General features: G+C 41.2%; 1 protein-coding gene across 2 annotated transcripts in view; it reads left to right on the top strand.

Annotated features, from left to right (window-relative positions):
- Window positions 1-9873, top strand: part of CDK15 (cyclin dependent kinase 15) — a 225456-nt gene extending 215583 nt beyond the window's left edge. For both annotated transcript variants that reach the window (XM_089670519.1, XM_089670521.1), the window contains 2 exons: window positions 5099-5219; window positions 8362-9873. In XM_089670519.1, coding sequence (XP_089526645.1) covers window positions 5099-5208 — 110 coding nt within the window. In that variant the 3' untranslated portion in view covers window positions 5209-5219; window positions 8362-9873. The remainder of the gene's footprint in view (window positions 1-5098; window positions 5220-8361) is intronic.
- Window positions 9874-13159: the final 3286 nt, after the last annotated feature.

Here is a 13159-nt window from a genome sequence, read left to right as displayed (position 1 = left end):
AATATGGGGTACACTGTACCTCTACTCATTCACCAAAAAAGTGTAGAAAAAGACATTTTTGGCAAATCCCCCTAAAGTAAATCCTATGTCAAGCCACCGGCCCGAAAAAAAAAACTGGTCCGCTCTTGTCGCTTGTGTCCCAGCGTTTGACAGCTTCAGTTCCCACCAACAGTAAATAAACAAAGGGACATGGTCACCCTCTAACAGGTGACTCCACCCCTTTGTTTACATACTATTGGAACCAAGCTGTCAGTCAGCCAGTGTCTAGAGATGCTAAATAAACAAAGGGGTGGGGCCACCCACTGTCACTGGTGACCACATTTCTTTGTTTATTTACTTTTGGTGGAAACTGGAGCTGTCAGATGCCGGGAGGCAAGCCGAAGCATATGGTATGGATTGGGGGGGCTCCCACAGTGTCGGTTTATATTCCGCTGTCAGCAGGAATCCCGCTGGCAACAGATGAGCCATGGATGTTAAGAACATGGGGATCGGGAGGCCCTCCCACTCCTTAACAATAAGTTATTCTTCCTAATGAATTTGAATGGAATGGAGCCAAGTTAAAAGCTTTCCATGCACCTCCCTATGTGACAGCACTTGGGCTTGGCACTTGCCACAGCCCAGCACTGTATCATGATAGAAAGGAATAAGTTACATGCTACTTCATCCCAGGAAATATCAAGTATTACACTTGACTCTGTCAGCTGAACAGAAGTTCGGATGAGCACCATGAAGGTATATATGAACAGCATACTTAGTGGGCAATTAAGCAGCCCTGTTCCACTGTCTTTAATCCGGCACTGGCAAAATTGTTTAAAACTGAAATGGACACATATAAGAAGATACTTTCCTAGAGAAGCTCTATAAAGGTCCACCCATGAGGGTACTGTAAGGGAAAATCTATTTTTATATGTCCATACGTTATGAAAGTGATATTTATGTAGTCCTTATCTATAACTCTCAGAAATGATTTCAGAAGTTTCCAAAAATAACAATTCAGCATTGAGTTACTGTTACTTGGAAAAATACAGTACCAGCTAAATAGTGCACCATTTGAAGATAAAGTGATCTCTTAATTAAATAGGTAAAGTCCCACAAGAAAGAAGAGGAAACCATCTAGTGAAATAAAATAACTAAGCACTAAGATAAAAACATAAAAGATGAAGAGAGGGTGAAAGAGAGAGAGAGAAAAAGATGTCTTCTCTCTCCTGCTATTCCTTATTAACTCTCCGACTCTGACAGCCTAATTACCTCAGAAGCCTCGTGCTCTGAATAAATAAATATGCAAGTGGCTTCTTAGAGGTGGAGACATGGGAGATATAGCCACCTAGGCAGCAGACAGGGAGAACAGTTCATTCCGAAATTGCATCCACACAGGTTTATCATATCCAACTTAATGAGCTGTTTTCAAAGTACGCAAGTCACTGTACTGAAAGGTTTTCCTTCTGTTAAAGAAGTTTTTAGCTTTCAAGAGTGCACATTTACACAAACTTAGCTTTGTCAGAAGTTCTCGTGCTTTATAACAGACTGTTAACCATCTCATCTGCTGAGTTCCAAGTCTGACCTTCATGTACTACAACTTAAGTTGCCAAATAATATACCAAAAATAAAAACCATTGCAGCCAAGTGATTTCTTATTTGCTTCTTTACCTAGACTTGATTAAATGCATCTGTATCTACACATTCGGACAGCCATTGGGTGGATCTGTATCTATGGTCTCCTCCTCCCATGCCCGCCTCCAGGACTTCTCCAGGGTGTCACCCATCCTCTGGAACTCCCTGCCCCAACCCATCAGATTATCACCTACTCTCCTCTCCTTTAGGCGCACCCTGAAAACCCATCTCTTCAGGGAAGCCTACCCCACCCCCTGCTAACCTGCCGACCTCCTCCACTCTTCCTACCACTCCATCCCCCACAGCTATCTCCTCCTGTACCACTATCCCCTCCCTCCTAGATTGTCAGCTCGAAAGGGCAGGGCCCTTGATCCCATCATGTTTTGCATTGTTTTGGTATTGTTCTGTCACATATTCTGTCCCCCTTTGTAATGTACAGCGCTAAGCGAACCATTGGCGCTTTATAAATACTGTATAATAATAATATCTGTACCTGGTAGCAGAGTCTGACATGATGGGGAAAGCCTTTCTTACACCTCTGATCTGGGGCCCCTGGTACTGTAGACAGGAAGAGCAGGAGTACAACAGAGTGGCATGAGGTCCTGAAAGTCTTGCCAACATCAGAGCAGGTGTCCACGCTGGGCAGGTGAAGTCGTTATAAGGCTTCAGTAAGCAGGCAGATGGTAGGCAGCAGACTGAGGCAGGCTGGTACTGGTGACATGGGGCAGAGAAGATTACTGGTAGCAGACTGTAGGTCAGCTGGAAGAGCAGGATGGTAAGCAGGTACCGGTGATGGCAGACAGAGTAGCAGAGTCAGGCAGGCCAGATCAAACACAGATATGATAGACCAGGTACAGGGCACAGGCAGGAGCATGGTCAGGAAACAAGCAGGGTCTGGAACCGATCAGTGAAGCGGGAGCCAATGAAACAGACAAAAGCCGAGGTCAGAGGACAAGCTAAGGTCAGTATTAGCCTGTGCACAGCAATCTGTCCAGAGGAACGATCTTGTCTATTGGCATGCCCTTCCTGACAATCTGTCAGCTATGCATCACTTGACCAATACTTTTGAAATGATAGTCTGCAGCATCCCTATCTTACTTATGTTTTTCACCTGCAAAAGATGTGCCTTGATCATATAGTTTCATGGTCTCTTTTTTTGCTCTATATTCACAGCCTATAGTAGCTTAAATCTTCACATTCCTATGGCAGCAATTTTTGTTTGTGTTCAAATATGTGGCATGCAGCATGGCGCTGAGGAGCTGAACAGGTTAATTCATGGCCTCTGTAGTCTAAGATCTGACACTTCCTGTGAAGAAACTTTACATCCTACAATCCCTGGGTCTCTCAGTCTAGTGTTCTGCAGGGGAGAGATACACAGTAATGAGCTCTGACGCAGACAAAAACAAGCAGAGCAATTAACAGAGAAATCAACAAGCAGTCTTTCATCACGTTTGTGATGCAGTACAGAGGAAATAGCTAAACATGGATTGGATGCTGGGTGATCTGGAATAAGACGTTACCTGTCCCTTACAAGGATAAGCAAATAAAAAGGGACTATAACTACACTAATAGCTAATTAAGAAAAAGACATGTAAAAGTGTACAATGTCATTACTGACAGCTGAAAAACACATTCTGAAGTGAGTGGAAGTGACACATTTCAGTATAAATTTTCATCACACTTGTGTGTTGTATTTAAGACGTTTATTGGAGTTCTAAGTTCACATGTGATAAAGAAACCCAACGCATTTCAGGGGAGAGATGCATCCCTCTTTATCAGGGCTCATGTACAGGTAATACAATAAAAACAACTAATATCTGATGAATACAATGTGCAATAATAAAAAAAAGTATATGGATTACTTATATAAAAGATGTTTTTATTGTTTTTTCTATACACTAGCTCTGATTAAGGGGGAGGCATCTCTTTCATCAAAAGAGTTGGCTTTCCTTATATGAACTTAGAACCCCAACAAACTTCCTGAATACAACCACTAATGTGATGAAAATGTATACTTTACATTACTGCACCTTTACACACATTCTAGATTACCCTGTGGAGTGTCTTACTGTCGTTTTCAGAGGCAGCAGCCTAAGGGGTCAGTTCATGAAAGGTTACCGCATGCGATATGAAGGTCATGCGACTCATTTTTTTTCATAAATATCACATGAGATAATAAAAGAGTCAATTCATCAAAGTAAAATATGGAATGTGAGGTAAATATCGCACATTTGTTAAAATAGTGCGATAAATATCACAAAAAAATGAGCTAAATCAGGGCTTAACATTTCAAGTCCTGAGCTACTAGCCAGGCCTTAGTTACTCGCCTCCAACAAACACACACAAACAAACAGAGACACCTGTACACACACACAGACATGTACATACACACACACATTGACACACAGAAACATGTACACACACGCACAGAGACACATGTACACACACACACATACAGACACATGTATACACACACAGGCACGTACAGACACGCATACACACAGATACATGTACATACACAGAAATACACACGCACAGACACATGTACATACACACACACATGTACATACATACACAGACACATGTACATACATACACAGACACATGTACACACACACATATACGTACATACACACACACACACGTACATGCACACACACACGCGTACACACACACATACATGTACATACACGCAGACACGTACAATTGTACATGCATACACAGACACACACAAACACACACACATGTACACATACACACCCCATAAAAAGTTGCAGTACTTCGTTGTTCACTCACAGAGCCGAGTACTGCACTCTGGGGGGAGGCAGAGAGCACAGCACACACTCTTTGCTTTGCTTTCACTGCGCTCAGCTATTGAGCAGCCTGACGGCTCCCAGTGCCAATGACAGATCCAGCCTGAGCTCTGAGCCTGCTCAGCAAGATGGCCCTGGGGGACACACTCGCCCCCACCATAATTTCCATTCGCCATTGGCAAGCAGGCGAGTGGAAATTTCATGCCCTGAGCTAAATCATTAAAGTCAATTAATTAAAAAACACACACATTCATTATCACCAGGTGTCTGCTGGCTATATTTTAGAAATGTACAAAAATGTAATAAAAATTAGAGGAACTCTGCACTGGCTAGAAAGTGAAAAGTATACAATATATTAGTGTAAAAAGTCATGAGTCATGAGACTCCCTGAAGGACAAAGTAGCCCATACCACTTCCATTTGATACCAGCATTGTCATACACATTGAACAAAAAAAAATCTGGAATATTAGTCCTCCTTCAAGGATGGAGACAGTCTTGTGGAGTTGGACTGTACTCTTAGACATACAATTGCAGTTAAGTACAGAACGCAGCCCCTTTGCTCATTCTACCTCAATGGCTTCATTTTTTTAATATAAGTATTTTGAAACACAGTATTTTGTAATTAAACCCATGTCCTTGCCTGTATGTATAACACATGCATGTTCTATTTCAGTGCGATCCGTATTCACTGTACCTGGGCTGAGCCTTAAACCAGAAATTCGAGATATGTTAATTCCCAAACAGAAAGTATCCAAACCAGCTACACATCACAAACCATGGTGAACATTACAGAGGTGAGATATTGCTATATAAGTCTATATAATAAAACAACTGAAGCACAACATCAACAGAAATTGATTTACTAAAGGAAAAGTGAAAATGAAAGACAGGATTTTTATCTGTACATCAATAAGTATTCAAAGTGAATATATTTTCACCCTATTTATTAAGCTAAATGGACATTCAATTTGCAAAGTGAATAGCCTGCAATTCAACCTTAGTGACTGAGATTTAAAGTCAAATTGCAGTTTAATACACATGTGAACAGATATATTGAGGGTTTTTACATATGTATAAATGTCTAAATGTGAAATTTGCTATAAAGTAGTCCAAGAGCTAACTCAAAATCCAAACAAGCCGTAGATAAGGACCAATGCTATCTGTGTGAGCAGTGGTCTCACCTTCAGTGCGTCAACACGTTCCCCTGCTGAGCCAGAGCTAGAGTTCTCCAATCAGCAGGGAGTGTGCACTTTGCTGATTGGTCAGCCATAAGTTTGACTTAGCAGGGGTGTGTCAGACTGCAGAAAAGAGACCACTGCTCTCATCAGACCTTCCATGCAGCCTGCTGCCTGTGCCTTGGACTGGTGTTGGAAGTGTTTTACAGCAACTTTCACAGCAGGACATTTACACCTCTTTTTCACCACCCTTGTTTTATCTGTTTACTTTTCTAGTATATATAGTATACAGTATGTTTTTTTATAATGTTGTCCATGAGACTAGAGTTAACTGTTTTACTATGAGTAGGTTCAGAACAGATTCAGTACAGTCAAAACAAGTTAGAAACTAGCACCTTTGAAAATGAAGGCAAGATGGTAGGTGCATCTCAGGGGTACTGAATTAAAATTCACGGAGGTCCGGTTGACAACATTTTCTTTCTGAAGAGGTCAGAATCCCATTTTTCTTCTATGACTCAGGTCCTTCACATCACAGCCCACTTTACATTGGTGTCCTCAGTCCCCCTCTCTCATCACAACCCCCCTTACATCACAACAGAGCCCCCTCAACATTACAGCCCCCCTTGCAATCACAGACCCCCCTTACATCACGGTCCCTCCTTACATTTTAATCCCCCTTGCAATCACAGCCCTCTTCCTCACATCACAGCCCCCCCTCACATCACCCTCCCCCATATCACCGCTCCCCCCTCACATTACAGACCCCCATATCACAGCTTCCCCCGCATATCACAACCCCAATCTTACAGTTCCCCACTCATATCACAGCCCCCAATCTTACAGTTCCCCCCTCACATCACAGCCTCCTTTATCACATCACAGCCCCCTTTATCACATCACAGCCCCCCATATCACATCTTCCCCCTTATCACATCACATCTCCCCCTTCTCATATCACAGTCCCCCCATATCACATCACAGCTCCCCCCTTCTCACATCACACCCCCCCATGTCACATCACAGCCCCCCCCATATCACATCTCCCCCTTCTCACTTCACAGCCCCTATGTCACATCCCAGCCCCTCAGATCATAGCTTCCCCCTTTCACATCACAACTCCCCCTGTCACAGCCCCCCCATATCACAGCTCCCACTCTCACAACCCCCCTCACGTCCCCCCATATCACAGCTTTCTCTGCTCACAACCCCCCATTTCACAGATTCCCCCCCCTCTCATTTCACTTCAGGTTGGACTCCTCTTCTGAATACACTCACTTGCCTCCACCACCAAACTTATTGCATGGAGGAGGGAGAAAGGCATGGAAGGTCTGCACTGAGGGTGGGAGCTGCCCAACTCTTCCTGTTAAAAAGCGATTGACCCACTTGTAAATATGAAAGGTTGGGCAGCTCCCGCTCCCCCTGTAGACCTGCAGTATCTCCCGCCCTCCTCCATGCTGTGAGTTTGGTGACAGGTGATTACATTCAAAAGAGGAATCCACCCTGTCATTCCTCCCACTCTCTACAATGCTGTGATTTTTCGCAGCTGCAAGAGGAGAGGATCCACCTAGGCTGCTAAATGGTGCGGCCACGGTCCGGTCAGAACTGTCACTTGGGCCACCATTTAGTGTCACCTGGTGAATCTGTTTACCTTTCAATTATACTGCAACTGGGCTTTAAAATAGCTGGAGGAGGCTTTATTTTTACAGCTGCTTGAACAGAGTTAACTTGCTGCAGCTTAAATACTTAAAGCTAGAAATCATTGGTGATATAGGAAACTTCAGTTTGTCACAGGACAGTGACTACTAAAGCATACTGTATGTATATTAACTACAATAAATACCTACATTTCAGCTATTCAAATAGTTTGGTTATTAAGAAAAATTTCATTAAGGGAAAATGTTATTTAAAATATGGATATTTCACTGAAATACTTAATTGGATCAAAATATATTATATATTTTATCTTCTCCCAAACCGTCACTAAGTGTGCCTGAAAGAATTGGGAAATGTGAATAAAAGTCTCATCAAGGTGTCGTGATTTTTTTTAACATCCACACCTTTTAGTAAAGTTAACACATGCAGAAAGTACATGATTTAAGTTAAGTAACTTTCTCACAGACTATGGAAAATATAATTTTTTGTTGTTTTTCTTTATAATATTGGCACGTTTTATAAACATGTGATTTATGGTAGAATAAATTAACTTCTCAGTAAAAATATTGTGACATGTTCTGGCATATTTGAGAACAATTTATAATTGCTGAGATAGAATATGCTAGAAAATAAAAAGGAGTGAGAGGAGTCTATTTATAACGGAGGTATAGCTGAGTGCACCACTTTTTTTGCTTCCTGTTTTTACTATTTTTTTTTTTATTTTTTTACCATTTTTGGTTGGCCCTTTTTTTCAATTTTCTTTTTTTTTTGCAGTATCTTATTATAATACTTCACATGTAAAAATAATATAAACAAAAATAAATAATAAAAATAACCAAAAAGTTGACAGTGGTGAATATCTTTTGCATCATTTACAAATCAGGTGGGAAACAACTGGTGAACAGGCTCCTTAAAAGTGTTATACACAGATTTATTTAGCAAATTTCAGTACGCCAATCCTTGATAAATTTGGTCCAGAGTTTTGTGCTAGAATGTTATTTAGCCCAAAGAAAAGGCTTAATTTTACATATTCTAAAAGCTACTTCACAAAAATGACAAGAATGGGAACTTTCTATTAACTAATTTTCTAACTTTTTCAATTTTGCAGCCTTCACGGACATCATGTTGCAATCTCTGAACACAGCTGTTTGAATGTATTAGCCTTTCATCCCTACTTTTCACTTCTTCCCCTCCCTGCTGCCTTCAGATCAGAGAAGCCATCTTGAAAAACCCAGGAGTCTTGCACCTTATAAACCCCGCTTTAATCAGTTCTAGATAGCAGGGTCAGTTAAGCGGAACCTGTACTGAGACTGGAAACTGTCATTTGTCGCTAAGAATGTATTAAAGCCAGAGAAAAACAGGAAATTCATATTTTTAGCAATGAAGCCCATATTTTTCAGTACAGGTTTCCAATAAGCATTAAGCTGTTCTGCGAATGCTTTGCTACTCTTCTACATCAGGGATTTTATGGGAATTTTCACAATAAATAATGTTTTTCAGTAGTACTTATTTCTCATGAAAGCAGAACAGCAATATTTATCTCCACAAATAAAGTAGAGGATTCTACAAGGTGGGTATCTTCTATCAGATCCAAACAGCTTCCTTCCTAGCAATCCCAGTGTTTGAAACCACACAGGGATGTGGCTTTGAGAAATAGTGTGGCTTGGATCAGATATGAGCATAGGGTTCAAATTATAAGGCAATGTATGGTCCAGTAGCAGGATCTGGGGGTGCAGTAAAAAAAAAGTCGGAGGGCATAATGTCAACACTGTGTGTGAGTCACTGACAGTCTGACACACAGTGTAACAATCTGGGAAACATTATTATGTATTAGGTTGTCATTAGATTAGAGTGATTAAACAGAACATGTGCCCCCTTATATCAGATGTCCCTATCAGAATCCCCCTTTACATCAGGAGTCCTCATCAAAGACCTTCTTTACATCATTTTCCCATCAGAGTGCACCATCACATCAGGTGTCCCCTTAAATCAGTATCCTCATCAGAGTCCCCCCTTACATCAGTTGTTTGCCTCAGTGTCCGCCCTTACTTCAGGTATCCCCATCAGAGTTCCCTCTTACATTAGTGTCCCTGTCAGAGTGCTCCCTTTCATCATGGTCCCCATCAGAGTGCCCCCTTAGATCAGGATCCCCATTGGAGTCCCCCCTTACATTAACTGTCCCTATCAGAGTGTTTTCTTACATATGTTCAGTTATCTCCATCAGAGTGCCCCCTTATATTAGGTAGCCGAAAGCGATTGCCCCCCATACATGCACTGTTCCCTTTCAGCGTGCCCCCTTACATCAACTGTCTGCATCATATTGACTCATAGATCAGTGAATGTACTCTGAGACCTGTGGGGGCAAAACAAAAATCTGGGGGGCAAAGCCCACCCTGGCACCCCCCTAGATCCGGCCCTGTCCAGTAGTAACCTCACTTGCATGTTAGATGGTACGGTAGATAATTCTGGTACTGGAGGTGATTAAGGAAATAAGCTATTTCTATTTTGTACTGCTGACTGACATGCTTGATTATTCCCTTATATCTAAATATGATGTCAATACACTGCTAAAAACATGCAAAAAATTAATAATAATAATAAAGTTGTATATGCCACTCTTTTTCTGTCATGATTATTGATTAGTAAACATTTTTTTTTTTTTTTTACCTGTAATATTGTTTTTCTCCATGTTAACTCTGCTGGTTTACTATGCCTGGAAGAACACAGAAAAAAAACATACTTTTTTTGTATGTTTCTATTCATATGAAAAGATATTAAAAATGATAGATAATGTAGGCAACACCATTTTTTTAAGCACCCTTCCATTTTTTTGTGTCATAATGCAGGAAAAAATTGGTGAGGGCATGATGTTTCTGGATGAGTCAGGGCCATTATGCTCTTGATTGATCTTATCAGATTACAATTCACCCCAAAATTAGATGACAGAGCTAAATGCTTATCGATTTCCACTGGCTGCTTTAACACCTATAGACTGTCTATTTGGCAGTCTTTCTGGTTTCCTTACCATTTTCTGTATTGTCTCTGTTTTTCTACCATTCCTATTCTACTTTACGGCAACTTTTTCTATTTGTTTTATTTTTTAGATAAATCAATTTTCTTCTATACTGTTGATTTTCTTCTCTTTTCCTTTTCTTTTGCAATCTTTGCTTTCAGTGCAAAATAACTTTGTCCCACCCCTAGCATGTTTAGCAGATTGTGGATTGCTTGTTTTTAGGATCTGTTTGCAAGTGACATGCGCTCCATGTAATGCTGCCAGAAATACACTGCTCAAAAAAATTAAAGGAACACTTTGAAAACACATCAGATCTCATTGGGAAAAAAAGTCATGCTGGATATCTGTACTGATCAGGGGTGGACTGACAACTCATGGAGCCCCCGGGCAATAGGGGATCATGGGGCCCCTGTGTCCTTGCCCAAACTCAAAAAAGCCTATGAAAAAGGTACCAGGGGCATCTCATGGGCCCCCTACTGACCCCGGGCCCTTGGGCAGTGCCCGAGTTTCCAAATGGTCAGTCCGCCCCTGATACTGATATGGACTAGGTAATGTGTTAGGAAATTAAGGATGCCCCATCGTTTGATGGAAATGAAAATGATCAACCTACAGAGGACTGAATTCAAAAACACCACGAGAAAATGATACAGCAGGCTAGTCCATTTTTCTGAAATTTCAGTGCAGCATCTCAAAATGGTACTCAGTAATTTGTATGGTCCCCAATTGCTTGTATGCATGCCTGTCAACGTTAAACCGAGGGATGGTGTCCTGGGGTATTCCAGGACAGCACAACCCCCCCCCCCCAATTACCTTTTTGGAAAGTAGACACCCCAAACTATTTGCTGAGCATGTTGAGTCAATGGAATACTTTAGTTTTTACCACAAGTTTTTAACAAATGCCAATTTTTTTTTTTTTACACAAACAGTTGTCATTTAAATGATATATTGCTCACACATGCCATGGGTATATGTGGAATTGCACCTCAAAACAAATTCTGTTACTTCTACCAAGTAAGGGGCACCACATGTGCGAGACTTTTTGGGAGCCTAGCCACATACAGGAGCCCAAAATCCAATTACCCCTTTGAAAGGCTGAAGGTAGGTAACTTCCTCACTACCGATCACATTTTCAGAGGCCCTGAAAAGCCAGGATAGCACCAAACTCCCCAAAATGACCCCTTTTTGGAAAGCAGACACCCCAAGGAATTTAATAAAAGGTTTTGAAAAAAAAAGAAAAAATTTTCGTTTTCTTTCTAAATTTTCCAAAAACTTGTGGCAACTAACGAGATCTGCAAAATCCTCACCATGCCTCTTACAAAATTCCTTTGGGTGTCATTTTGGGGAGGGGGGGTGTTAGAGGGTTGTAGTATTCTGGCATTTCATGGCCTCCAAAACTGTGATAGGTAGTCAAGAAGTGTAATGAGGAAATAAAGCCATTTAAAAGCCTAGAGGTGCTTATTGGATTTTGGAGTCCTGTAGGTGGCTGAACTGCCAAAAAGTCTCCCACATGTGGTATCTCTATACTCGGAAGAAGTAGCAGAATGTATTTTTGGGAGTAATTCCACATATACCTATGGCATGCGTGAGAAATATAAAATTTAAGTGACAACTTTGTGTAAAAAAATAAAAATAATTTTTGTCATTTTCCAAATTTGATTTATTTTAAAAAATAAATTCTTCTATTCACTGAACATGCCTTTCAGCAAATAGTTTGGGGTGTCTACTTTCCAAAAAGGGGTCATTTGGGGGGGGGTTGTTATCTTGGTATTTTATGCCCAGCATTAGAAGCTTATGCCACATATAACTCCCAAACCTTTTCTGACACTTTTTGTTCATATGAAAAAAATCTATTTTTTGCTAGAAAGTTACTTTTAACCCCCAAACATATATTTTTAAAGCATGTGCCCTAGGTAATAAAAGGGTGGGTGTTGCAATTTTTTATGTCGTACAGGACTTGCACAGCGATTTTTCAAACCAATTTTTTTAATTTTAATGCACAAAAACACAATATATTGGCCAATTATTTGGTGCAATAAAAAAGATGATGCTATGCCGAGTAAATAGATACCAAACATGACATGCTTTAAAACTGCACACGCCCCATGCAACAGCAACAAACTACATACATTTTTAATATCCATAGGTGATGCTTTAAAAGCCTTTACAGGCTACCATTTTAGATTTACACAGGAGGTCAAGTGTTAGAATTACTGTCCCCGATCTGACGTTCATGATGATACCTCACATGCATGGTACATCTGCTGTTAACATACCAACATGGGGTCGACGCTTGCATATGCCGTTTGCACGTGAGCAAAATGTATTTTATATTTTTTATTTTTACACTGTACCTTTCATTTTTTTTTATCACTTTTATTGGTATCACATACAAATATCCCCTGTGATAGCAATAGGCAGTGACAGGTAGGACTGTGGATAAGGGGATGCCACCAGTCCTCCTGTATGGGGCCCAGGCAGCTGGGTGTATCAGATGTGGGCAGGAAGGGTGATAGGAGTAGCAAGGAGGCAGTTACTGGAACCGCTCCCCTGTATGGCTCTCTCCTTGCAGATGAAAGCTGGCTTCTTCTCCTCACCCTCCCAGTGGCTTATAGCTGCTGCAGAGAGAGCCATACAGGGGATCAGTTCCAGTAATTGCCCCCTGCCACACCCATCACCCTCCCTGTGCAGCAGACATTTCCCGAGGCTGTCCAGGCTCCCATATGCCCCATCCCCATAGTGCTGTCAGCTTCCCTCCTCTCCTTTCAACCGGCAGTTGCAAGCACACAATAGGATCCTTCAGGATGGAGAGTGGGTGAAGGGTTCAGTAAATATGTCACATTTAGCCACCTTTTCCTTTCCTGAATTACCACAATGAGTGATCATTCATAAATAA

The sequence above is a fragment of the Staurois parvus genome, unplaced genomic scaffold (genome assembly GCF_062004578.1).
Source record: "Staurois parvus isolate SC_StPar_1 unplaced genomic scaffold, SC_StPar_1.0 ptg000011l, whole genome shotgun sequence".
Classification (NCBI taxonomy): Eukaryota; Metazoa; Chordata; class Amphibia; order Anura; family Ranidae; genus Staurois; species Staurois parvus.
Note: the sequence above shows the minus strand (reverse complement) of the source record. Positions and strands in the feature narration are given on the sequence as shown.